This window comes from Heteronotia binoei, chromosome 14, assembly GCF_032191835.1.
Source record: "Heteronotia binoei isolate CCM8104 ecotype False Entrance Well chromosome 14, APGP_CSIRO_Hbin_v1, whole genome shotgun sequence".
Lineage (NCBI taxonomy): Eukaryota > Metazoa > Chordata > Lepidosauria > Squamata > Gekkonidae > Heteronotia > Heteronotia binoei.
Genome location: NC_083236.1, coordinates 56388581 through 56413109, shown reverse-complemented (window position 1 = coordinate 56413109; position 24529 = coordinate 56388581). Strand labels below are relative to the sequence as shown.

The following is a 24529-nucleotide window of genomic DNA, read 5'->3' as shown; positions in this document are numbered from 1 at the left end:
TTTGCTTCGCTTTATAAATATGCCGTCCCAAACAATGTCTGCTTGACGCATTCTGCAGAGCAGCAGAATCAGACCACTGGTCTATTTCCGCAAAGAAGACCATTCAAATGCTTCTTGAGAAAGCTTCCTTTGCCGTTGGCAGTGCTTCAAAGCCCTTCCTTCCGCTAACGAGCCGTTCCTCTTCGGCCTGAAGGAGGATGGTCTCTGCCAGCTGGCACCTGGCCCGATGCGTCTCTCCGCCAGAGATTCAGAGGGTGAGCAAACGGTTCCGTCAAGATCCATTGAGGAGACACAGGGCCGAGTGTCCCTGGTTCATTGATAGCAACAAACCCTACGCAGCCCTTTCGTGGATTTGGAGATATTCAGGGATCATTTTGTAGAAAAATAGGTGGTGGAGCTCATTAGCATATGCCACCCCCCCCACCAGCCAAAATCAACTCGACGCAAAAAAAGAGCCCCAGATGAGCGAGGCCTGCTTAGGCTGGTTAGAGATTCAGCCAATCCAAGCAGGCCTCGCTCGCCTGTAGCTCTCCTTGGCCGTCACTCCCCAGTCAAAAGGCCAACAAGCCACTCAGCCCCAAAATCACATAAGAAGTGGAGAAAGGGTGGGGCGGGCTTCTCCAGGGGTTAGTGAGGGCTGCTTGGGGTGTGGCAAAGCTCCTGGTGGCTGGCTGGCTACCCGTTCTCCTAATACAGGGATTGTTATGCAGCTTCACCTACTATTCAATGGACAAAGTAGGTAGGTGGGGAGGACGGGGGGGGCATCAGAAAGCTCCTGCTGAATTTAAGGCCTGGAGATATTGATATGACACCCACAGGGGGTGCAGAAGGGCCCACGAATTCGGGCTGCCCTAAACCAATCAGCAATCTCAACTCTACCTACTTTCGATTTTGATCCTATTTCTTGTCATCAAAACAGCTGATTAAAAGAGTTGATCAAAGCGTTGGTTTTCCCTCCAATTCCTTTCTTAGTCACCAATGCTTCTCCGCTGTCTCTGTGCCCTCAGTAGACAGAATTTTGTGATTTATAGGCCTCTTTCCAACACTGAAAGCACCGTACGATTAAAAATGAGAAAGGCACAATCCTTACAGCAAGCATTAATAACAGAAGCTGAAATCAACTGATTGCAAAAGATCTTAGGAAGAGCACCGGAGACAGGCTGGATGCTACGGCTGCCATCTCTTGGTTGAGAAATTCATGAAGATTTGGGGATGGTGAGGGGTGAGACTTCAGTGGGCCATAATGCCTACCCTCCAAAGCAACAGGTTTTTCCCCACAAGAACTGATCTCTGTAGTCTGGGGATCAGTGGTAATTCTGGGAGATCTCCAGGCCCCACCTGGAGGTTAGAACTCTACTGGATGCCTTTTGTAACAAACATGACCAGGGGTGGAATTCTAGCAGAAGTGCCTTTGCATATTAGGCCACACACCCCTGATGTAGCCAATCCTCCAAGAGTTTAGAAGGCTCTTTTTTGTAAGCTCCAGGAGGATTGGCTACATCAGGGGTGTGTGGTCTAATATGCAAAGGAGCTCCTGCTAGAATTCCACCCCTGCAGTTGATTATTCACTTCGGAAAGTTCCCATGCTACTTTCTATCTTTGTCCACAGCACAAGGCAGAGTAGAACTTTCAGCAACACACACGTCCATAGAGCCTGTATGTTGGAGTGGTTAAAGTGTCAGACTACCATCTGAAAAATCCAAGTTTGAATCCCCACGCATTCCACAGAAACTTGCTGCATGCCCGTGGGCCAGTCACACACGCTCAGCCTAACTTACTTCATGGGGTTCTTGTGAAGATAAAACAGAGGAGAGGATGATTATGTAAGCTGCTTCAGATCCCCACCGGAGTGAAAGGCACGATATCAATAGGATCTCCTAGCAGGGCCTGCATCCAGCCAGTGCTGCACGAACTGCACTTGCTACCGATTGAGTACTGGATCCGTTTCAAGGCTCGTTTTAACTTTCAAAGCCTTACCCGGCCTGGGACCGACATAGGGTTGCCAAGTCCAATTCAAGAAATATCTGGGGACTTTGGGGGTGGAGCCAGGAGACTTTGGGGGTGGAGCCAGGAGACATTAGGGGTGGAGCCAAGATCAAGGCTGCAACAAGCATAATTGAACTCCAAAGGGAGTGCTGGCCATCACATTTAAAGGGACGGCACACCTTTTCAATTCTTTCCTTCCATAGGAAATAATGAAGGATAGGGGCACCTTCTTTTGGGGCTCATAGAATTGGACCCCCTGGTCCAATCGTTTTGAAACTTGGGGGGTATTTTGGGGAGAGGCACTAGATGCTACCCTGAAAATTTGGTGCGTTTACCCCAAAAAACTGCCCCCCGAGAGCCCCAGATACCCACGGATCAATTCTCCATTATTTTCTATGGGAATAAATCTCCATAGGGAATAAGAGTTCCCAGAAGACATTTCCCCCCCCCCCTGCTTTCTGACGACCCTAAAGCGGGGGGAGGACCTCCAAACCAGGGGATCCCCTGCCCCCACCTGGAGATTGGCAACCCTAGACCGACATATCTACAGGACTGCCTCTCCCCATATATGCCTCGGAGAACACTACAATCTGGCCCTCAACATCTACTGACCGTCCCTGACCACAAAGGATGTCCGACTAGCCTCGACTAGGGCAAGGGCCTTTTCGGTCTTGGCCCCAGCCTGGTGGAATCAGCTCCGCTCAGAGATCCGGGCCCTTAGTGAATTGTTACCTTTTCACAGGGCCTGTAAGACGGAGCTATTCCGCCAGGCATTTAGTTGAGGCAGCAAGTGTCCTATTCCATCGGCTGACCCTATGCTGTGATACCACCCCTGCTGAAATACTGAGTTTATACTATCTGATGCTCAGTATGTTACGATGTGGCCAACTGAGCCGCCAAATTGCATTGTCTACTTTTTTTGGTTTTAATTGCTGTTTTACTGTTTTAAAATGATGTTATCCGCCCTGAGCCCGTCTGGGAAAGGGCGAAATATAAATTATCGAAATAAAATAAATAAGCTAAAGCAAAAAAAAAAAAAATTAAGAATCCCAATGAATAAATAAGCTAAATAAAGCCAAGATATAAGAATCCCAACAAAGTATATGAACACCAGAAGACGCAAAAGCAAGTTATCAGTGCTAGAAAGTAAGTGTAAAGGCTCACTCTGTCAAGAGCTGTAGAAGCAGTGACCAATGGACTCACTAGTCACAGGGAGCAGTCCCAAGGAAGACACTCAAAACAGACAGCAGGTTAAACAAACTGCATTGGGTTCAGGCAGGTAACAGAGTCAGTAGGCAGTCCAAGAGTCATACACTTACACACACGTAGAGCCAGGCAGAGGTACAAATACAGAGTTCAAGAGAGTAGTCGGTCCAAAGTCATCATTCCAATATCCATCATCCAAACAGTATGCCGCGCCAGTATCGTCCTTTCCTAACCCACACTGAACTGGTAGCTGGCTACTGTATTTCTAGTGGTCTTAGCCAATCACAATGCAAACTGGTTAAGTGGCTCACACCTGATGACAATGTACCACCTGTAGTCAAGGATGACTCAATCCCTGACAGTTCCAAGCCTCCTTAAAGGAATAGGACACTGTCACACTCAACATTCCAAGGGCTCTCTAGAATAAGCAGGGCAAGGGAAGGAGCTGTATGAGCTTCAAGTGGCAAAGAGTTCCGCAGCCTGAAAGACGACTACTCACAGGCCCCCAGTTCTGGATTCATCTCTTTTGCCTTTGCATTAGGCACACAGTAAAGAATAGATTACAAAGCCCTGGACTTACTCCGAAATGTCCAGTGAGGTTTATAGCAAGGCATTTACTTGGGTCTGCTCTATCCAAATTTAATGGCCTTTCCGCCATACTCGAGAGCAGGGGTGGAATTCTAGCAGGAGCTCCTTTGCATATTAGGCCATACACCCCTGCTGTAGCCAATCCTCCAAGAGCTTACAAAAAAGAGCCTTGTAAGCTCCAGGAGGATTGGCTACAATGGAGGGGTGGGTGGATTGTGGCCTAATATGCAAAGGAGCTCCTGCTAGAATTCTACCCCTGCTTGAGAGGGACTATATTTTGGGCAAAGGCTCCAGTATCAAGACTTAAATTCATATCCCTGCTGAAACTTGCTGTAGGCAGCTTAGCTCAGCTTCATACATTTGCTTCCCTTTTGGAGTTCAAACAAAGCATCAGTCTTTTGCTTCTGAGCAGTGTGAATGAAGGAGCAAGTTGCCAGCATCCCATCTCCTGAAGAGATCAGGGGGTGTGTCCTTAGGAGCAGAATGTTCTTTGGTGTTGCCTGCCTCCTACTGGTCAGCGGGAAACATGAATAATCTGGAGCGGCACTAGGAGAAATGAAATTTATATGGATTGCAAATGTCTTCATTTCCAAGACGACAATGTTATTCATCCATGAACTGTTGGGTATGTTGCGTGTGGTGTGTTGAACTTGCAGTTGGAGCTTTCTTTTTAAACTAGATTGAGCATTTACTCCACAGAAGATCCAGTAACCCAACTGGTTAAAAAGGACTAGCTGAACATACACCGTGTGAGAAAAAGATTGGTATTCTTCTCTACAGAGTGACATTCATTAGTTAATTCTGTTTTCAAAAGGTAAAGTGAGAGACACCTGAAAGAAGGAGACAACCAGGGTTTTTTCTGTAGCAGGAACTCATTTGCATATGAGGCCACACACCCCTTGATGGAGAGCCAGTTTGGTGTAGTGGTTAAATGTGCAGACTCTTATCTGGGAGAACCGGGTTTGATTCCCCACTCCTCCACTTGCACCTGCTGGAATAGCCTTGGGTCAGCCATAGCTCTGGCAGAGGTTGTCCTTGAAAGGGCAGCTGCTGTGAGAGCCCTCTCCAGCCCCACCCACCTCACAGGGTGTTTGTTGTGGGGGAGGAAGGTAAAGGAGATTGTGAGCCGCTCTGAGACTCTTCGGAGTGGAGGGCGGGATATAAATCCAATATCTTCTTTGATGCAGCCAATCCTCCAAGAGCTTGCAGGGCTCTTAGTGCAGGGTTTACTGTAAACTCCAGGATTGGCTACATCGGGGTGTGTGGCCTCATATGCAAAGGACTTCCTGCTACAGAAAACATCCCGAGTTGATTATCCTCACACAGCCTTGTGAAGTAGGTTAGGTTGACTATGTGCCACAAGTGAGAATTTGAATCTTTCCCCCTACCAGCACCATTTACACACCACCTGCAAAAAGAACTAAACTTTAAGAATGAAATCCCTACCACAGGGGATTCCCAACCTTCTTAAGCCTGTGGGCACCTTTGGAATTCTGATGCAGGGGGGTGGGTGCAGCCACAAAATGGCTACAGCAGGAGGTGGAGTCAACTCTTCATCTACTGCCCAGTCTTGGTTTTGATGGTGGCACGTACATAACTCCAGCTCTCCCACCTCTTCCTGTCACATGACTGTGATGTCATGTTCGGAACTCACAGGTTACCAGGTGTAGAAAGGCCAAAGCACAGAGCCTGTACGGTCTATTTAAAGTGTCAGAGTACCATATGGGAAACTTGGGTTCAAATTCTCACTTGTGTCATGAAAGTTTGCAGGGTGACTTTAGGCCAGGCACACTGTCAACCTAACCTACTTCACAAGAATCTGTGTGGATAAAAAAGAATACAAGCTACTTTGGATATCATTGAGGGTTGCCAAGTCCAGTTCAAGAAATACCTGGGGATTTGGGGGTTGGAGACATTGGGGTGGAGCCAGGAGCAAGGGTGTGACAAGCACAATTGAACTCCAAAGGGAGTTCTGACCATCACATTTAAAGGGACCACACAGCTTTTCCATTGAAAAATGAAGGATAAGACCACCTTCTTTGGGGTCTCACAGAACTGGACTCCCTGGTCCAATCCTTTTGAAACTTGGAGGGTGTTTTGAGGAAAGGCACCGGATGCTATGCTGCAAATTTGGTGCATCTACCTCAAAAAACATCCCCTACAGAGCCCCAGATAACCATGGATCAATTTTCCATTATACCCTAAGGGGATTGGTCTCCATAAAGAATGGAGTCGCCAGGAGACATCCCCCCCCCCTGCTTTTGATGACCCTGAAGCAGGGGGAGGGCCTCCAAACCAGGGGATTGGCAACCCTAGTTGAAAGGGATACACTTGTTGCTGCATGTTCAAGAACAGAGGAGTTAGGTTGACTCACACGCAGGGACTCTGTACCGCATCTGCTTCAAGTAAACAAGTCTTCCAAAGAAGTACCAATGAAGCGTGGGAGGTGGAGGGTGGCAACTCTGGACTTTGAATAGATCTCCATTCATATCTCTGCTCACTCAGCCTCTACGGTCCGTTACTCTCTTAGCCTGCCATACCTCACAAGATCATTTTAACATATACAACCAACTTCTGCCATTTAGCTCCAGTCTGCACATTACACCACAGCAACTCTGCAAGTCAGGAGACACAGAAAGGATGTTTTAATATGCAAAGCATATGCTCTACTACTGAGCTACAAGCCCTTCCCAGGAAAGTCATGAGTTACGTAGTTACACCCTTCTCAACTCATGTACAGTTGCTGAACTCCTTAGGACCCATATGGAACAAAACTTCTAGAATACATTTTAAAAAAAAAATCAGCATTTAAATTTTTTTTCCAGGTTATGTGCCATATCTAGGATATACCTTAAATTAAGCAGCACTTTAAAAGAATTAATGAAAAAACAGCACGGGTGGTTTTTACAGAATTAAGGGCTATTTAAAAGAGATGAACTGGAAATTATGTTTGCCTGCCACAAGATGGCATCTTATGCATACACTTCAGCCTGAAGTAGCTTGTGCAGAAATACAAAGCAAACCTGCCTAACTCCAAGATGATAAAAGGAACAGAGGTTTCCACAAAGGCAGGCAACTTTTATTACCTTTTATCCAGACCAAATGGCCTTCTAATTTGTTACAGTTTTGCCATGGGATCCTAGCTTTGTATCAGTTTGCACTCTTAACCTAACAACTACATGTATTTCAGCCCACTGTACCTTATTCCCTCATCTGAAGAAGTGTGCCTGCATACGAAAGCATACGTTCTGAACAAAACTTTGTTGGTCTTAAAGGTGAAACTTGACTCCTACTTTGTTTTGCTGCTTCAGACCAACACGGCTGCCCGCTTGGATCTACCTAATTTGAAATGGTGTTGTGTATAGCGAGCAGTGAGCCAAGACTTTTCACTGTGTTAAGGATGGATACACGCAGAGTGAAAGCAGACATGGACTTATATATTACCACAAGCCCCCCCCCCACACACACACCGATTGAACCTGACAAGCCACACTGCAGGATTCTGATACAATGCAGCATTTTACGCTACCTGCAGCCTCCAACTAGGCACATACATATTGTGATGCATATGCAAAAGGTTCGAAGAGGATCAGAACAACACACCATGGCTCAGATACTACGCTTGGTTGGGATCAGGCCAACCCCAAGCTGTTGTGATGCGCACAACAGTATATCCAGCACAGACATATGATCTCTTGTCGTACCTAGGTTTCAAACAGCAAGGAGTCATGGCTGTAAGGTGCTTTAACCTACAAGGTTTAACAATCCATATGCCCTCCCGTTTGCCCTTCCCGCACCATCTACAAACCACCTGCAAAAAGAACTAAACATCAAGTATGAAATCCCTACCACAGGGAATTCCCAACTTTTTAAAGTCTGTGGGCACCTTTGGAATTCTGACCCGGGGGGGAGGGGGGGAGTGCAACCACAAAATGGCTACCGCAGGAGGTGGAGCCAACTGCACAGAGGAAGCCTAAGTGCAAGAGAGACGAAAGATGGTTTTCAAAAAGTACACTGGTGAAACAGAAGGGAGATAGAATAAAGTCAACGCCGTGGAGGCAGTTGCGGCTGGAAAATTATTTTATCTGCCCAGCTGGTTGGACCTCCAGTGGCCAGTGAGAAGATCGGCTGGGTGAGTGCCCCACCCACTTTTGAAAAAGCGGGTGGTGGGCTCCAGGAAAGGAAGCACCAGGTATACTTGGCGGGCACCAGGAACGGTTAGCAGTGGGCACCATGGCAACCATGCTGGAGACCCTTGCCCTAGCACATCAAACCTTACGTGTCTTCTAAGTCCTCAAAGAAATGAGAGAGTCATAAAAACAGAACGTTTAATAAATATCAATACAGAAACAGGATATGGTACAGTCTCTTCATCTCTGGGAAAATTAAGGCTGTATTACAGCAACCGGCTAACCAAAGACTTCCCTCCGTTCTTGGTGGAGACAAATCTATTGAGGACACGCTGCACCGAACACAGGCAGTTTATTTAACAAAATACCACAAACTGTGCAAAGCCAATGCAAAACACACTTTGTTACAGTGGCAAATAAATAAGATTCAACCCTAAAAACAGGCAATCTTAAAAGATTCTTTAAAAAAAATTAAAAATAAAGTAAGGTTCAACCTTCACATGCACTCAATCACAGTCCTTCAATCTCACACCCAGGAACACAGAATTAGTGTTTGGATGTCCTGCTACCGGATGAAAGCTTGTATGAAGTGTGAATTACTACCTTAAACAAAACCATTTTACATCTACCGATTCAGCTTTGGGTTGCAGAGTTAACACATGAAAGCATTAAGCAGAGTATCAGAATGCAAGAACATTGTATGAACCAAAACAGAAAAAGAGGGATATTTTAGAAAGATGACATTCATTCTAAGTGTGTTCAACTTTGCACTTAAGTTCACGCATGCATGTTGTCCATGCAAGGAGAACAACATTGAGGGAGGTACCAAATTGTGGGGAAACGATCACCACACACATTGGGGGGTTTCATACCAGCTCAAAAGCAACACTTTCCCAAAGACAGTAAAACCCATCTGAATTGTGGTTTGTCCATGAAGAGAATGGTGCAGTTTACTCCTTACACCAAAATGTAAGACTTACTGGTTTAGAACTCAGTTTGTTCTGACATCCAGATCTGATACTGTTGGGTTTAGAACCCTAGTTGCAGACAAAAAAAAAAAAACCCTACCATTTCTTAAAATGCTGGATTTGGACACCACCACCGAGTTGCAATTTTTTTCAGCCAACACTCTTCAATCTCAACTCCGTGGGCCAGCTGGGTACACAAGCCCAAGGGCTTACCAACTCATTCTCATTTTACATCTCACAACTCAGTTTCACAACTCATTCTTAGTTGACTCATGAAGTTTGAATGCAATGACAGTTTTAAAATTGGGAGCGCAGGATCTTGCAGCAACATTACGAACAAGAGGGGAAGAAATTCAGACTGGGAAAGGAGCAGGGCCTTCTACTCTCTCACTAGCACTTGGGAGTGCAAAAAGGAAGGTAATTCAAAATTTGTTTCTAGCAGGGTAACTCCACCAGCTGAAGACTACAGCGACGCTATGACTCTACAGTGTCATCGCTAAGGGCCTGCAGCGGAGAAATACAGGTGCATGGTGGTGGGGGCGGGGAATTGACTGAGAGCTCTGATGTTCAGAACCCCATGCCACTCATCTACAAGCAGCTCACACTGCTCCATCCCGATGGCAGCAACAGTTCCTAAAGGAGTACTTGTCTTTGAATTATAAAAGCTATCTAAAATTTGCAATCCGTTGCCCATCAAGGTCTCAGGGTCAGTAACAAAAACCCAGAACTAAAATGCCCCGATCACATAAAATACAGAACACAAAAGATACCATCCAACAGAAGTTTGGCTTGCAGCCTCTTCTCTTTTCCCCTCCCCATATTACTTGCACTTGCTTTTGATTCATCTTGACTCAATTCTTTACACTTGTATGCAAATTTAAAACCAGAAACTACACTGCTTAAATAATAAAAAAAAAAAAAGTTTAAACTAAGTGGGGCAGCATTCTGCAAAACCCCATTCTCATAGTTTTAGAAGACTTTTCCTTTGCAGCCTGTTTTGGTGTTTCATTTTGCTTTTTCCCTTTTAGGGAATAAATGATTAAACATTGAATCCTACGCCAAGTTACACATTTCTAAGCCCAATGACCTCAGTGGACTTAGAAGAAGTGGGCTAGCACACTCCAATTTATTCGCAAGACGGCTTTAGTAGCTTGAGAACGGTTTCGCCGCAGTAAGATCTGCATGCAGTTAAGGTACGTATAAAAACACCAGAATGCATTTGGCATGGACCTTCCCATGGGGCTCCGACCTTCATAGATGTAATGCAGGGCTGTGCGCTTGTGCATTTGAGTAAATCAAAAAAGATGTAATTGATTCAAACAGTGTAAAATATTTTCAAAGCATTAAAGTTATTACAAAAATAAATGTACTTCAGCTACCATCAACAGCAGATTGGAGATGTACGCTGAATTACAAACAGAAGCGACAGAATTTAAAAGACTGCACTCCTGTTGGGAAAAAGCTGCAACTTACAGCAGGCCGGGCAAACCTGGAGACCCTTTCTTAGCCTGTTGTGGCTACTCCCAAGTGTTCCGGGGCTAGGAGACAAGCCTAATATTAAGAGCAACCCTGCTGGATCAGATCAGCTGTTTATCTCATGCAGCCAACCTGCTCTCCTACAGGGCCAATGAACAAGATAGAGGGCCAAGGACTTCCTGAAACTATGAAAACCCTAGTCAACAAAAGACACTGTAATGAATTCGAAATAAGCCACAGGTACACAGTGAAACTGGTGCATTCAGGGAATATCCGCACGCACACAAATAAGTAAGTCGTTTGCCAGTCACCGGTCAAATCTTGTGACCGGGGTGGGGGGCGGGTTGTAGCAGGAATTCCTTTGCATATTAGGTCACACACTCCTGATGTAGCCAATCTTTCTGGAGCTTACAGTAGGCCCTGTACTAAAAGCCTTGTAAGCTCTTGGAGGACTGGCTTCATCAGGGGTGTGTGGCCTAGTATGCAAAGGAGTTCCTGCTACAAAAAAAGCCCTGCTTGTGACCAGTCCTTCAATAACAACATACATATCTCACCACTGGGAAGTAGCTCCCATGTCCTTAGAAGTATACACAAAGGGGGCCCATCATTCACACAGCGCAAGAACAAACATGGACTGCTGCTGTCACGTCATTGTTCTAGAATACAGCGTGTTAGGCAACACTCTACCTACGCTTGCACACTTGGGGAGCAGAGGACACATCAGAACATCCTCTGAAATGTGAGTTGTGTAAAAAATGCAAAATAGTTTCAGACCTGAAGTTAATAGCAAATAGGAACACATTAGAATTGTCATTTCAATATGAAAATGGAAAGATCAAAGGTCAGCATGCACTTTTTGTCGCTGGATGTATGTTAACTATGGGGGGAGGAGGGTACTTTAAACGTTACCCCAATCATACGGAGGAGCTGCTCGTATAAAACCAGCTTCTCTACAGGTAGAATTGACAAGGGCCCATCGTTTCAAGTTTGTATTGGTACTGTGACGTCCCGTTTCTCCAGGGAATACCTCCAAGAGGTTATTTAAGTTATATATAGATCAAAAACGAAGAGGAAATCAAAACCCACGGCTTCGTTGCACAACAAAATACAATTCAAGGATCATGCAGAAAGGTGAGGAAAGATTTCGAGGAAGGCAAACTTTCAAAAATATGAACATCCTCCAAAAATTGCTCCCTGGGAGCTGGCCATTAAGAACTACTGAGCTCAGAGCTGGTTTTGTCCAAACGACAAGCGTTCTGTTGGCTTGCTCTGTCATCGATATATGCATTTGCAATGGAATTTTTTCTACTGCGCAACCCCAGACATGAAGACCCTCTGTAAGTTCTGTTGCTAACCAGGTTACTGTGAGAATGTAGCAATACAACCTTGCATGCGAGGAGTGGCTACTGCATTTCCTGGATAAGGGGGTGTGGCCCCTGCCCAGACAACACTGACATGTCTCAAAGATCCCAGGGGAAACAGAAGGCATTACACACGGCTAGCACAGCTATATTTGAGGGAAGAATCCCCACATTTTCCGAGTCATTTTTGAAGAATGAGCTGCCACAAAATTGAAGAGTTGGATCACTAGGGAGTCCAGTTCTCCCCTCTGGCAAAGACCACCGACAGGCATCAAGAGCCGTTAACCAACAGCGAGCAGTCGGGCAAACCGGCTACTGGAAAACCATGCAAGGCTTTCCCCGCGATCTCACCTTTTCTCCAGCTAATCCACCAAGCCATTTCAATCCCTTCTTGAGATGATATCGGAAAGAGAACTGTCTGCAGCAAATAAAGCAAGAGCCCTGCTGGATCAGATCTCGTATCTATCTACATCTGTACCACGTTTCTCCCCATGGTCAACCAGATGCCCCGCAAGGCCCACAAGCAGGGCTGGGCACAGAGGTCAATGTTTCCCCCCCGTTATTGACCTCTATAGCAAGTTACTCAGAGGTAAGCCATCTCTGGACACAAAGGTTCCATCTAGTAATCATTTCTAGTAGTCGTTTATGAAGCAAACGGCAATTAATATATCTATTCCCTCCTTAAAGCCATCTAAAGGGCATCTCTCTGTCTTGGGATGCAAATTCCATAAATTATGCATAGCGTGAGGATAGACGGTCCAGTGACTCTCCTGACTTTACAGTCCATTAACTTCACTGGGTGACATCAAGTCAAAAGATTACATGAGAAGATATAAAGACACACCCGCTTCTCCACGCTATGCATAATTTTAAACAACTCTTGTGCCATTTCACCTGAATCTTCTTTTTTCTAAACTGAAAAGCCTCCAGAATGTTTTTGTTTCCCCTTTTAGGGGTGGCGCTTTGACCCCCTTGATCACTTCGGCTCTCTTTTCTAGTTTGAGAATATTTTTGCCAGTGTGCAGATCAAAGGAAAACAGCGCATTCATCTGTTTCGATCTTTAAAGAATGTTAGACGGGTATATTGGAAAGTTCTGGGCTTTCTACTACTTCTGCTTTCCGAGACTCCAACACCGCAGGGTCCCCAACCCAATTCGTTCTCCTTCCTATGACTTGTTGAGACCTAACAAGGTCTTCTCGGCCGGCCTCCCATTCCCACAGCAAAATCTACAGCTCTCTTTTCTCTGCAGCTGTTCGCTGAGCTCTTCTCCTTGAGTCATCAACACTTATTGCTGTTCACCCATCCGTGCCTCATCCTGCCCACAAAGATCCCCTCATTCCTTCCCTTATGAGCTACATCAACCCACACTAGAAGAGCTCCCAGGGCTGCAGCCTGCTCTCCGCTCATACCACACTGAGGGCCAGCTGAAGACTGAGACTGAAGAGCGTTCACAAAGAAAGGGGATAAAATAGGATTTGTAGAGTTCTAGGATGGTGCACTTACTAGGTACACTGCCCCCCCCGCCCTTTTCTTGTGTGCAACATCGACTCCTGTGGCCAAACTCTGGCTTACAGGGGGTTCAGACACAGTTTGAAAATCAGTTAAAAATCATTAGAGAGGGAGAGGCCATAATAGAGTTACGGGGCTATTTGGGAAGATGTTCAAAAGAGGAATACTAGTAGATAAAGGGATGCTATAAGCCCAGGAATAAGCGTCTGCCATTTTTCAGCACTGAGGCTTCAGGGTTTTGGCCACCTCGGTTGTTTTGCAATAAAATAAGGACTAATTTGGATCCCCTGATGCAGTTAGAGACAAATGAGACAGCTGGATTCTCTCCATGCTACTTTGAGCATGCTTCCTTGGTTCTATTAAAACTAAGCCCAGGATGTGTAACTGCAGTGCGTGCCCATTCTTCCCCCCTTTATCCCTGGCTTCGACCTTCCTCCCTTACCCATTTCCTGTCTTCCAAGTCTCTGTTTTAAACTGTAAGGTCCCTAGGTTACGGGCTTCGATCCTTCACTGCGTAAAGCACGGGACATCTTAATGATGCAGAGAGCGATTTTAGGCAAGTTAACGACCGTGCAGTTCTAGCCCAAACAAACTGCAATGCAGAGGCCGAATAAAAACATCAAGCTCGTTCTAATGACTGCCTTCCCTTCTTCAGAGGGAAGTCACTGGATTCAACCCGGCAGGAGCAGACCCACCCTGAGATGTCGAGTGTGCAGCTAACAACTACACACTTCAGTTGTGGCTCACGGAAACCAGTCCTAGATGCACAAGTGCTACTGTCTCCATTACCACCTGTGCAGCAAGGTGATCAAGACAAAACTATTCATGAAAACCAGCTCCTCCCCCCCACATACACACCTCAAACACACACACACGCTGAAAGCTATTAATGTGCTGTTGCAACATAGCATGCAACACGTTCTTCCCTTCAACAGCCGCATTTTTTGTTCACGTTTTGTACAATTTAGCTTCTCTTTCAACAAAGTTGTTTTTAAAAGACCTTAAGGCGACTGCAACAGGATTATTCCCACTGCAAATAACTATTTGACTCACAGTTCATCTTTTTTTAAAAAAAAAAATACACTCAATATTTTACAGGGAAACTGAAACTTGAGTTATTTTTTTTCGTACCCACCGAAAGGCAGGCTGAACTATTTCACTACAAACTGATTCAATTTAATCCTGCTAGATTAAAAAAACCCAACACATTAGCAATCCTTTAAAAGACTTCAAATTAATCAAAAACACACGATATCTACCCAGATGAGGGGTGGGGGAGATCACAAATAACAGCTTCTACTGAACAGACTACCAATTTCCTTCAACGACATTCCCTGAGACAAAAAGCTAATACATCCTTCAGGCCGTCATCTTGTGTCCCAAACACCTGTGCATGGTACACAAGGGGGTCATGGACTATAGGGGACCAATCACCCTAACAATTTGAGGTATTCTAAGTACTATCCTCTCAAATCAACTTTGCACGATGCTGCCGAAATCCATTTTTGAGGCACGCAGCTCCTGAACGCTGTACGAAGGTGAGCTGAATAAGCAAAGCGGGTAAAGAAGGGCCCTTTGTATACGTCCTCCCTTAATCACCAACTGCCCAAACAGTAGACAAAAATGGCAGTACTGTTCCCCAGTGTGTAACGACTGAGCCGGGTAGGCGGGGAAGCGTTGCTTCCTTCAATGAGGGCCTGCAATTCATGCTCTCTCAATTCATCTCTCTGTGCCTCACACTTTTCTTCTCCGCATGCATTCACACATTCTGTTTCACATACACACACAGTTATCTGACAAGATATAGAAAAAAGACAGTAAAAAATGGGAGTAATCCGCAAACATCCCTACTGATCTTCTCAAACCAATCTGAACTAGCTTTTTTGCCTCCGTCTCCAAGCACAACTGAAAACTGATGTTTTGACTCTTGCAAGCAAAACTATGGGCGTCGGAACACCCAACAGATTGCTCCGCTTCTGAAAAAAAAGAAGAGAAATCTTTAACAGCAGGCATGCAGGCTATCTGCTAAGGAGTTTTCAATGGGGGGGGGGAGAGAGAGAAGAGACGCACAGCAGGTCAAACCAACTTGGAGAGAGAGTAGCGATGTAACATTTTGCAGCTGCAAAACGCCTTTGGGGATGGTTTTGTGTGGGTGCGCGCATTGCAAACATGTTTTCCCAGGATGAGTCATCCGCACAACCTGCTTGCAGATGGTTCCACAAACGTTCTGAGGATGGGAGGTCAGATTTTTTTTTAAAGCAGGCTGCGCTGATGACCACTGCGATGAAGCCCCCTCTGTGCGCTGGCTTCCTGGGAAACCGTTTGGAAAGGCATTCTGTGGCTGCAAAAACATTTGCATCAGCTTAACTCTTGACCGTTTCCTGAAGGCGGTCACTAGCCACATAAAAAAGACCCAGAGCGTTCTTGGTCCACAGGAACACAGCGGAGCAATCCCCGCAACAGATTTTGTCTATGAACTCTCACGCAAAGAGCTACAAAAGGCTTTTTGTTTTCCCATTTAACTTTGTGCTGTGGTTTGTTTGTTCGTTTTTAAAAAGTCAACAAAAATGTCCATGTTGAGATTTAGGCCATCGCTCAGTGACCCAGAATGGTGACGTTCTTTAACTGTACAACCTGCATGATGTTTTAAGGAACGTGCGTTGCGCCCAATGGGTTTTTGCAGTTCTCCTGGATGTCTATGCAGAATGCTCCACATGGCAAAGTAGACAAGATACACACGTTGCTCCGCGCACACTGCAGTGCCTCCAAATTGTAGCCTGAACATCTTCATAACTTCATTGAGACGTTTTTATTTTAAAAAATACCACACACACACATACACACACAGTCACACTTCCTAGAGTGCAAAATGCTTAAGTACTTAAGTAAGAGTACTTCAAAATACTCAAGTACTTCACTGGTAGGGTGTTGTCCCCCCCACCCCTCTGTCTTTATAACATTCACTTCTTTCGTTGTAGACGTCTTGCTCCCACTTCCGTGAGGAGTCCATTGCCAGCAACGGATGTGCAAGCAAGTGAGCTGACGGTGCCGCAGAGCCTTCTTGTGCTGGGCCCCAGGGTCACCGACAAGCTCCCCCCATCCTCCTTTGCCAAGTGGCAAGTTTTTACTTGTACAAGCTCATGGTCGGGCTCTGATACATGCACATGTAAGCGTCACAGAGGAGCCTTCGCGCGCAGCCTTGAATCCTCCGGGAGTCCAGGGAATGCAATTCCTCTAGAGACATTTTCAAATACTCCCCGACTTCTGGGCATGGAGTCACTTGAGGAATGTTAAAGCCATTTTGACCTCCTTGGGCGGGGGGTGGGGGGTGAGGAGGAGAGAAAAAGAAAAGATTAAAATTAAAAACAGAAAGAAAGCATAGATAATGAATCTAATCAAACTATGTTGTCCTGAGACAGTTACGAGTACATCGGCAGGGGTAACAGTACAGATTTGACCCTGTTCCACCCTATAAAAGAGCCAGTTTGATACAGCGGTTAAGTGCAGGAATTCATAACTGAGAGAACCGGGTTTGATTCCCCACTCCTCCACTTGCAGCCACTGGAATGGTCTTGGGTCAGCCATAGCTCGTAGGAGTTGTCCTTGAAAGGGCTCACAGAAGTTGTCCTTGAAAGGGCAGCTTCTGTGAGAGCTCTCTCAGCCCCACCCACCTCACAAGGTGTCTGTTGTGGGGGGGGGAAGGTAGAGGAGACTGTGATTGCTCTGAGACTCAGAGTATAGGGTGGGATATAAATCCAATATCATCATCTTCTATATAAAACCACTGAACTATTCCAAAGCAAGATGGGCCTACTGAGATAGGAGCAAGCACAACGGAGACGGGACTTCTGAGACAGCAGTCGGTTTAACTGAGATCCTTCTGCTTCATTTTATAGAGGGGGTTTACCCAACCGTGCAAGAAGTAATTTTAAATCTATTAATGATGGCAAGGGTGACATTAGCTGGTTACTGGGAATCAAAGTAATTCAGTGCCACAGGAGGTGGTGGCAGCTACAAGCATAGACGGCTTCAAGAGAGGATTGGATAAACATATGAAGAAGAAAAAGAAGACCATAGATTTATACCCTGCCCTTCTCTCTAAATCAGGAGTCTCAGACTCTGATGGAGCAGAGGTACATCAGTGGAAATTAGCCACAGGGTATGGATGGAACTCTCTGTCTGGGGCGGTGATGCTCTGTATTCTTGGTGCTTGGGGGGTGGCAGTGGGAGAGCTTCTAGTGTCCTGGCCCCACTAGTGGACCTCCTTATGGCACCTGGGGTTTTGGGCCACTGTGTGACATGAATTGGATGGGCCATTGGCCTGATCCAACATGACTTCTCTTATGTTCTTAAAGCACATTCAAAATAGGACAGAGTGGTTAAAAAGGTATGGGATGCAGTAAAAGATTGCATTAAAATGGAAAAAAAATCAAGGGCTTGGATCTCTATATTGTGTCATGCTGAAAATAAAATCTGTAACAGAGAATCAGTACACTGAGGACATGTGACTGGCCTGAGGTCACCTGGAAAATTCCATAAAAGGAGAGGGAGGAAGGGAAGGAAGGAAGGAAGGAAGGAAGGAAGGAAGGAAGGAAGGAAGGAAGGAAGGGAGGGAGGGAGGGAGGGAGGGAGGGAGGGAGGGAGGGAGGGAGGGAAGGAAGGAAGGAAGGAAGGAAGGAAGGAAGGAAGGAAGGAAGGAAGGAAGGAAGGAAGGAAGGAAGGAAGGAAGGAAGGAAGGAAGGAAGGAAGGAAGGAAGGAAGGAAGGAAGGAAGGAAGGAAGGAAAATTGATTGGAGGGAGGGATAGGTAAAAAGAAAGCAACTTTAACTTTAAATGCGTTCTCCAAGCTGCCAGCTGCCTTGGCTTGGCGAACTGATTTAAAGAGACAAATGCCTTCTCCAAGCCAGCCACTGGGGCGGTGGGGACTTTGAGAGCCCCACAATAGATGTGAAAGATTCACATGCGGCTCCTGAGCGGCAGTTTGGCCACCCCTGGACTAGTCTGACAGTAAACACTACACCACGCTGGCTCTCCACTAGGCAGCTGCCAGGAAAGCTGTTATGGGCACCATGTTGGGGAGACCTCGGGATTAAACACACAACCTATAGCACAATTCAGATGAAACCTTTTTCAGGGGCACTCATGGGAGCTCCCTAAAAAGCCAATGCGGAAATGAGGAACAGAGGTAGGGGGTCAAATGAGAAAAGACGTACCATCCCGATCCGCCATGCTGTCGAAGAAGAGCCAGGCGGAGTCGCCCTTGCCATACTTAACAAAAGCCACGTAGTGGCTCGTCTCTATGCACAAAACTGCAAACAACTCCATCTTCTGGCAAGGTATGCAGCCGTGTCTCCAGTCCCAGTCGGGCAGGTCTTTGGGAAGAGACACCGGATTGAATTTATGACTCTGCCTTTTGGGGTGAAGGTGAACCTATAATCAAGAGGATTAAAAACACATTGAAAGTGTGTCTCAGGTGTTATTAGAATGCTGTTGTTATTAGGGTTGCCAAGTCCAATTCAAAAAATATCTGGGGACTTTGGGGGTGGAGCCAGGAGCAAGGGTGTGACAAGCATAACTGAACTCCAAAGGGAGTTCTGGCCATCACATTTAAAGGGACCACACACCTTTGAAATGCCTTCCCTCCATTAGAAATAATGAAGGATAGGGGCACCTTCCTTTGGGGCTCATCCCTCTGGTCCAATCCTTTTGAAACTTGGGTGTTTTGAGGAGAGGCACTGGATGCTATGCTGGAAATCTGGTGCCTCTACCTCAAAAAACAGCTCCCTACCCCAAGCCACTGGTATTCTCCATTATACCCTATGGGAATCAGACTCCATAGGGTATAATGGAGTGCCCAGCAGACATTTCCCTCCCCCCCTCCAGGCCCGCTTTCTGATGACCCTCCAAACTGGGGGATCTCCTGCCCCCACCTGGGGATTGGCAACCCTAGTCATTATGTTAATATTCAGCCCAGCATTTTATCGTTAATCCTTGATAGTACCTTAGAGCTTCCCAATTCTTACAAACGGCTGTATCTACTAAAAAGCAATGATGGGAACATAACTGATGCTGTGGCAAAGTTTTTGCAGGCTGCTCTTCTTAAATGCAGTAATGTATTGTAATTTAAATCTGTATTAGACTGACTGATTTTTGTATGGGTTTTAGACCCTTTTAGAACGTTCTTTTGTCTTGATTCATGTTGTCATGTTTCATCTATTTGTATGCGTACGTGCACACATTTATTCCCCCCCCCCCTCTTTTATCTCTCCTTTAATGCCAGTAAAGGTAACCGAACCTGAAAACAAATGCAGTTTAATCCTGTCTACTGAAGGCATTTAAACATCCCACTGACTCCCCCTGCCCCAAGTGCTACACAAGATGGTCACCGCCCCCGGAAAGGTTCCTGCCAAGTTCAAACCCACCCCCATGCCACCACCGCTCCGAAAGAGGAAGCTTACTTGTGTGTTGCAAGTTTTGCAGAACTGCTTAATTTTGCCAGCGGAGATGTCTGTGTCGTCGTAGCATTCTCTGCATTCGTACATCGCCAGCCCTCCGCATATACGGCATTGCCTGGGAGCTGCGTTTTGTAAGAACAAAGCCACAGATCATCACTTGGTAAAGCAAAAAGGGTGCAGTCAACCCCTAAATGGGGATCAGATCTGTCTTTGAGTACCCTAGCCGACAGACTTACACGTGCCGAACGTCGATGAGGACTGCTTTGGGTAGCAAATCTTTTATGCTTTTTTTGCATAGAAAGGGGGGGAAAAAACCCCAAATGTCATTTACAAAGCATTGCTGAAATCAAACAAAGGAACTTCCAGTACTTCAAAACCAGCTCTTCTATTCTGCAGATGCCTTTCCAGAAAGGAACACAAGAAGCTGCCTTATGCTTACATCCCTTGGTCCATCAAGGTCAGTACTCTCTACTCAGACTGGCAGCCGCTCTCCAGAGTCTCAGGCAGAGGTCTTTCACAGCACCTCGTTTGATTCTTTTTAAGCGGAAATGCCATGGATTGGACCTATGACCTTCAGCGTGCCAAACAGACACTCTATTGCTGAGCCATGGCCCCTCCCCACATACTAGCTATAATGGAGGAGACAGGAGGGTGAAAAGACTGAACAAGCAGTTACCATTGTCCCAGGTGGGAGTGATGAGCTTAATACAACCTGCCCTGTGTTTGTTAACAAGCTGACAGCAAGAAGAATGAGGAATAGTCTTAAGGCACCTGACGCAGCCTATCTTTGGATCTGATGGGATATTTCCCAGGAAACCTCATGCACATTCTGACCTCCTTGAAAACAGGGCGGGGAGGGAGAAGAGATGCAAACTCGGGAGACAGCCTGAAGACACACGGAATCAACTTTCCACAGCTAAGGAGGTACAGGTGATCGGAGCCAAACACAGACCTCCCAGGCATTCTGCGTTTATCACTGAAAGTTCAGAGGAGGTGAATACTGATGTGATTATTAGTAAGACTGTAACCAGAGAAAACAGGAGCCCCGTGGCGCAGAGTGGTAAAGCTGCAGTACTGCAGTCCTAAGCTCTGCTCACGACTAGGGGTGTGCATTCAGTTTGGCCAAATCAAAGAAACCCCCGAATCACCCCTGATTCAGAAGTATACAGCGCCGTATACTTCTGAATCCATTTTGAAGCCATTATACAGGAGCCGTATACGGCTCCCCGTATACTTCCAAATAGATATTCGGAAGTATACGAAAGTCCATGGAAAAGGCGGGAAAGGAGCTTCTGCAGCCTCAGGGGAGCTGCTTGCCTCCTTTCCCGCCTTTGGAAGCCTTTTCCCGCCTCTCCCATAGCCTCCCTGGGATCAGGGAGGGAGGGGGAGAGGAGCCCCAGCAGCCTATCCAAACCATGCATTTGCAAAATGCATTGCAAATGCATGCTTTGTAGGGCTTTTGTGTAGCTGATGGCTGGGCTAATCCCCCAGCCATCAGCAACACTGTTGTTCTTTTGTTTACTTGGGTATCCAAGTAAACAGTGCTCTCTGGCCAATCACAGAGCAGTGGTATTTTTTGAAACTGCTCTGTGTAGGGCCAGGGAACCTTTTTAAGGAGTCTGCCTGGCTGGACTCCATTCCATCGCTGCTGTGTTGGTGTGAGAGAGAGATAGTGCTGCGCTGGCCCTTGGCCTCAGCTGCTGCTGCTCTCTCTCAGCCTTGCCTGACCTGCCTGGAGAAAACGTCTAAGGTAAGACAGTCTTGGGGTTCTTGTTTTTATTTTAGTTAGTAAAAGGACTTTTTAAGACTCAGAGTCCTTTTGCTTATCCAGGTTTGGGTGGGTGAGTACTAGGTAGCTTATTTGGGGTTAGGGTTAGGGGGTTCTGCTGGGGTGGGGACCTGGGGGGGTTGTCAATTTGCCCATATCTTACTTTAGTGAGAGGATTTTTAAAAGTGCAATGTCCTTTTACTTTTCCTGATTTGGGTGGCTTGGATTTCTTGGGGTTAGGGTGAAGGTTTTTTTTGGGGGGAGGGGTTGGTAAAGTTCCTGTATTGTTAAAAGTCAAGTTTTTACTGTTTTAAAAGGATTCTGTGTTTGATTTGTTGCTGCTGTGTTGTGCTGCTGCTGTTCCTTTTCTCTTCTGATTCTGGTTCTTGGGGGGGGGGGGGCTGTTTGGCCTAATTTTCATTGTTAAAAAGGTCACTTTTTTAACAGTTGAGTTTGTTGGCCTTTTCTCAGTGATCTGTTTGGATCTGTTGTTGTTGTTTGGATCTGTCCACCGCTTCTCTTGTTTGAGAGTTTTGTGGTTTGGGGCAGGGCTGGAGAGCTGGCATATGCAGATTGTGTGTTCTGTGGCAAGGAAGCTAGCATCTGGGTGAGAGACCCAGAACCAGCATGCTTGTTGTGCTTGGCCAGCTCTCCCCACGTTGTTTGGGGCAGGGCAGGAGAGCTGGCATCTGGGCTTGCTGCAGCCAGGTCTGCAGAGCAGACCTTGAGCGGATTGTGTTTTGTGTGGCAGTGACGTTGGCAACTGAGTTTATATTGGTTCCAGGCCAGCAGGGTTCATAGAGTAGATAGATGAATGTAGTGCATTTGGGTCCTATAGAGATTCTGTGATGTGAAGTTAGGTTTGGCTTTGGGTGCCCCAGGAACTGGACCCCCTGGCCCAATCTTTTTGGGACTTGGGGGTTTTGTAGAGGAGAGTCCCCTGTGGGTTCCCTGCAGTTTTGGGGGCTCTCCCTCAAACCCCCTGCCCCCCAGTAGCCTCTAATTATGCCCTATGTTGCCATTGATTTCAATGGCCCATAGGGTATAATGGTGCAATAGGGGCACCCTCTTTGGGTGCCCCTGGAATGGGACCCCCTGGCCCAATCTTTTTGGGATTTGGGGGGTTTGTAGGGGAGAGTCCCCTGCAAATTTGGATCTCTCCCTCAAACCCCCTCCCCTCCAGGCGGCTTCCAATATACCCTATTTTGCCATTAATTTAAATGGCCATAGGGTATAATGGGGCCGTATATTCGGAAATAGCTGCGCATCTATCGTATATACGGCTATTCCGAGTACTGGTATTCGGAAATATATGGTATCCCAAATTTTTTGGCCCCATATATTTCCAAATCTGATTTTTTCTGAATTTTTTTTTTTTTTTTTTTTTTGCACACCCCTACTCACGACCTGAGTTCGATCCCGGCGAAAGCTGGGTTTTCAGGTAGCCAGCTCAAGGTTGACTCAGCCTTCCATCCTTCCGAGGTTGGTAAAATGAGTACCCAGCTTGCTGGGGGGAAAGTGTAAATCAGCAGTCCCCAACCTTTTTGGCACCAGGGATCGGTTTTGTGGAAGAAAAATTTTCCATGGACTGGGGTGGGGGCCCTCCCCCTGCAATGGTTTGGGGATGATACAATTGTGCACTTTATTTCTATTAGTTTGGTGTGGTGGTTAAGTGTGCGGACTCTTATCTGGGAAAACTGGGTTTGATTCCCCACTCTTCCACTTTCAGCTGCTGGAATGGCCTTGGGTCAGCCATAGCTCTGGCAGAGGTTGTCCTTGAAAGGGCAGCTGCTGTGAGAGCCCTCTCCAGCCCCACCCACTTCACCGAGTGTCTGTTGTCGGGGGGAGAAGATAAAGGAAAACAGCCAGTTTGGTGTAGTGGTTAAGTGTGTGGAGTCTTATCTGGGAGAACCAGGTTTGATTCCCCACTCCTCCACTTGCACCTGCTGGAATGGCCTTGGGTCAGCTATAGCTCTTGCAGAGATTGTCCTTGAAAGGGCAGCTGCTGTGAGAGCCCTCTCAGCCCCACCCACCTCACAGGGTGTCTGTTGTAGGGGAAGAAGGTAAAGCAGATTGTGAGCCATTCTGGGACTCTGAAATTTGCAGTGGAGGGCAGGATATAAATCCAATGTCGTCGTCTTCTTATTATTACTACATTGTAATATATACTGAAATAATTATACTACTCACTGTCCGGTTACTAACAGGCCACGGACCGGTACCAGTTTACGGCCCGGAGCTTGGGGACCCCGGTGTAGATGACTGGGGAGGGCAAGGGCAAACCACCCCGTAAAAAGTCTGCTGTGAAAATGTCGTGATGCGACATCACCCCATAGTCGGAAACGACTGGTGCTTGCACAGAGGACTACCTTTACCTTTTTTTTTAACTAGAGAAATGCACATATGCGATTCCATACTGTTCAGAATCAAGTTAACGAGAGGAAGAAAGGGGGAGGGGGGGCAATTTACCAAGATGTGCCACCCGTGAAGCCTGTCCCTAAACTACCTGTGCAGTTCTTCAGCTACTGCGAGGAACACACCAGCCCACTTTTATATTTGCATATGCCTAATGAAGCGTAGCAGTTCACTTCAACTCCCATATTCCACCCATGTGGACAACACGCCACCAGCCTCACTGCAGGATGTCGGACGGAATGCAGTTTCTAGGGATCGTTAGGTCTGCCGCGTTGTTTCATACTCACTGTCTTCCAACAGGTCTGTGATATTCAGCTCCAGAGAAGGAAAAATTTTGTTGAACATTTTGAAGTCTTTCCCAAACCGAGGCATCTGGATGATCAGGCATGAAGGTGCCTAAAAACCAGGCAGAGAGGGAAAAAAATGCATTCACAGATCCAAATATTGGCTTCCCCTGCTGCTGGATCCAGCCTATGGTATTAAGCAACTAGAGGTCTTTTTCAAAATGCATGAAGAGCCATTTCAAACACAAAACAAGAGCCTCGCTGGATCGAAACCACAGAGACACAATGGATTATTTCATACACACAGGCAAGATGGACAGAGGGCACCAATGTAGTACAAAATAGGTAGCCATGTTTGCCTGTCTGTAGAAAAGAGCACGAG

General features: G+C 46.4%; 1 protein-coding gene across 4 annotated transcripts in view; it reads right to left on the bottom strand.

Annotated features, from left to right (window-relative positions):
* Positions 1-16018: 16018 nt before the first annotated feature.
* Positions 16019-24529, bottom strand: part of CYLD (CYLD lysine 63 deubiquitinase) — a 46478-nt gene continuing 37967 nt past the window's right edge. For all 4 annotated transcript variants that reach the window (XM_060254027.1, XM_060254026.1, XM_060254030.1 and 1 more), the window contains exons 14-17: positions 24151-24259; positions 19684-19802; positions 18439-18655; positions 16019-16534 (exon numbers count right to left, since the gene is read on the bottom strand). In XM_060254027.1, the coding sequence (XP_060110010.1) occupies positions 16350-16534; positions 18439-18655; positions 19684-19802; positions 24151-24259 (630 nt within the window). In that variant the 3' untranslated portion in view covers positions 16019-16349. The remainder of the gene's footprint in view (positions 16535-18438; positions 18656-19683; positions 19803-24150; positions 24260-24529) is intronic.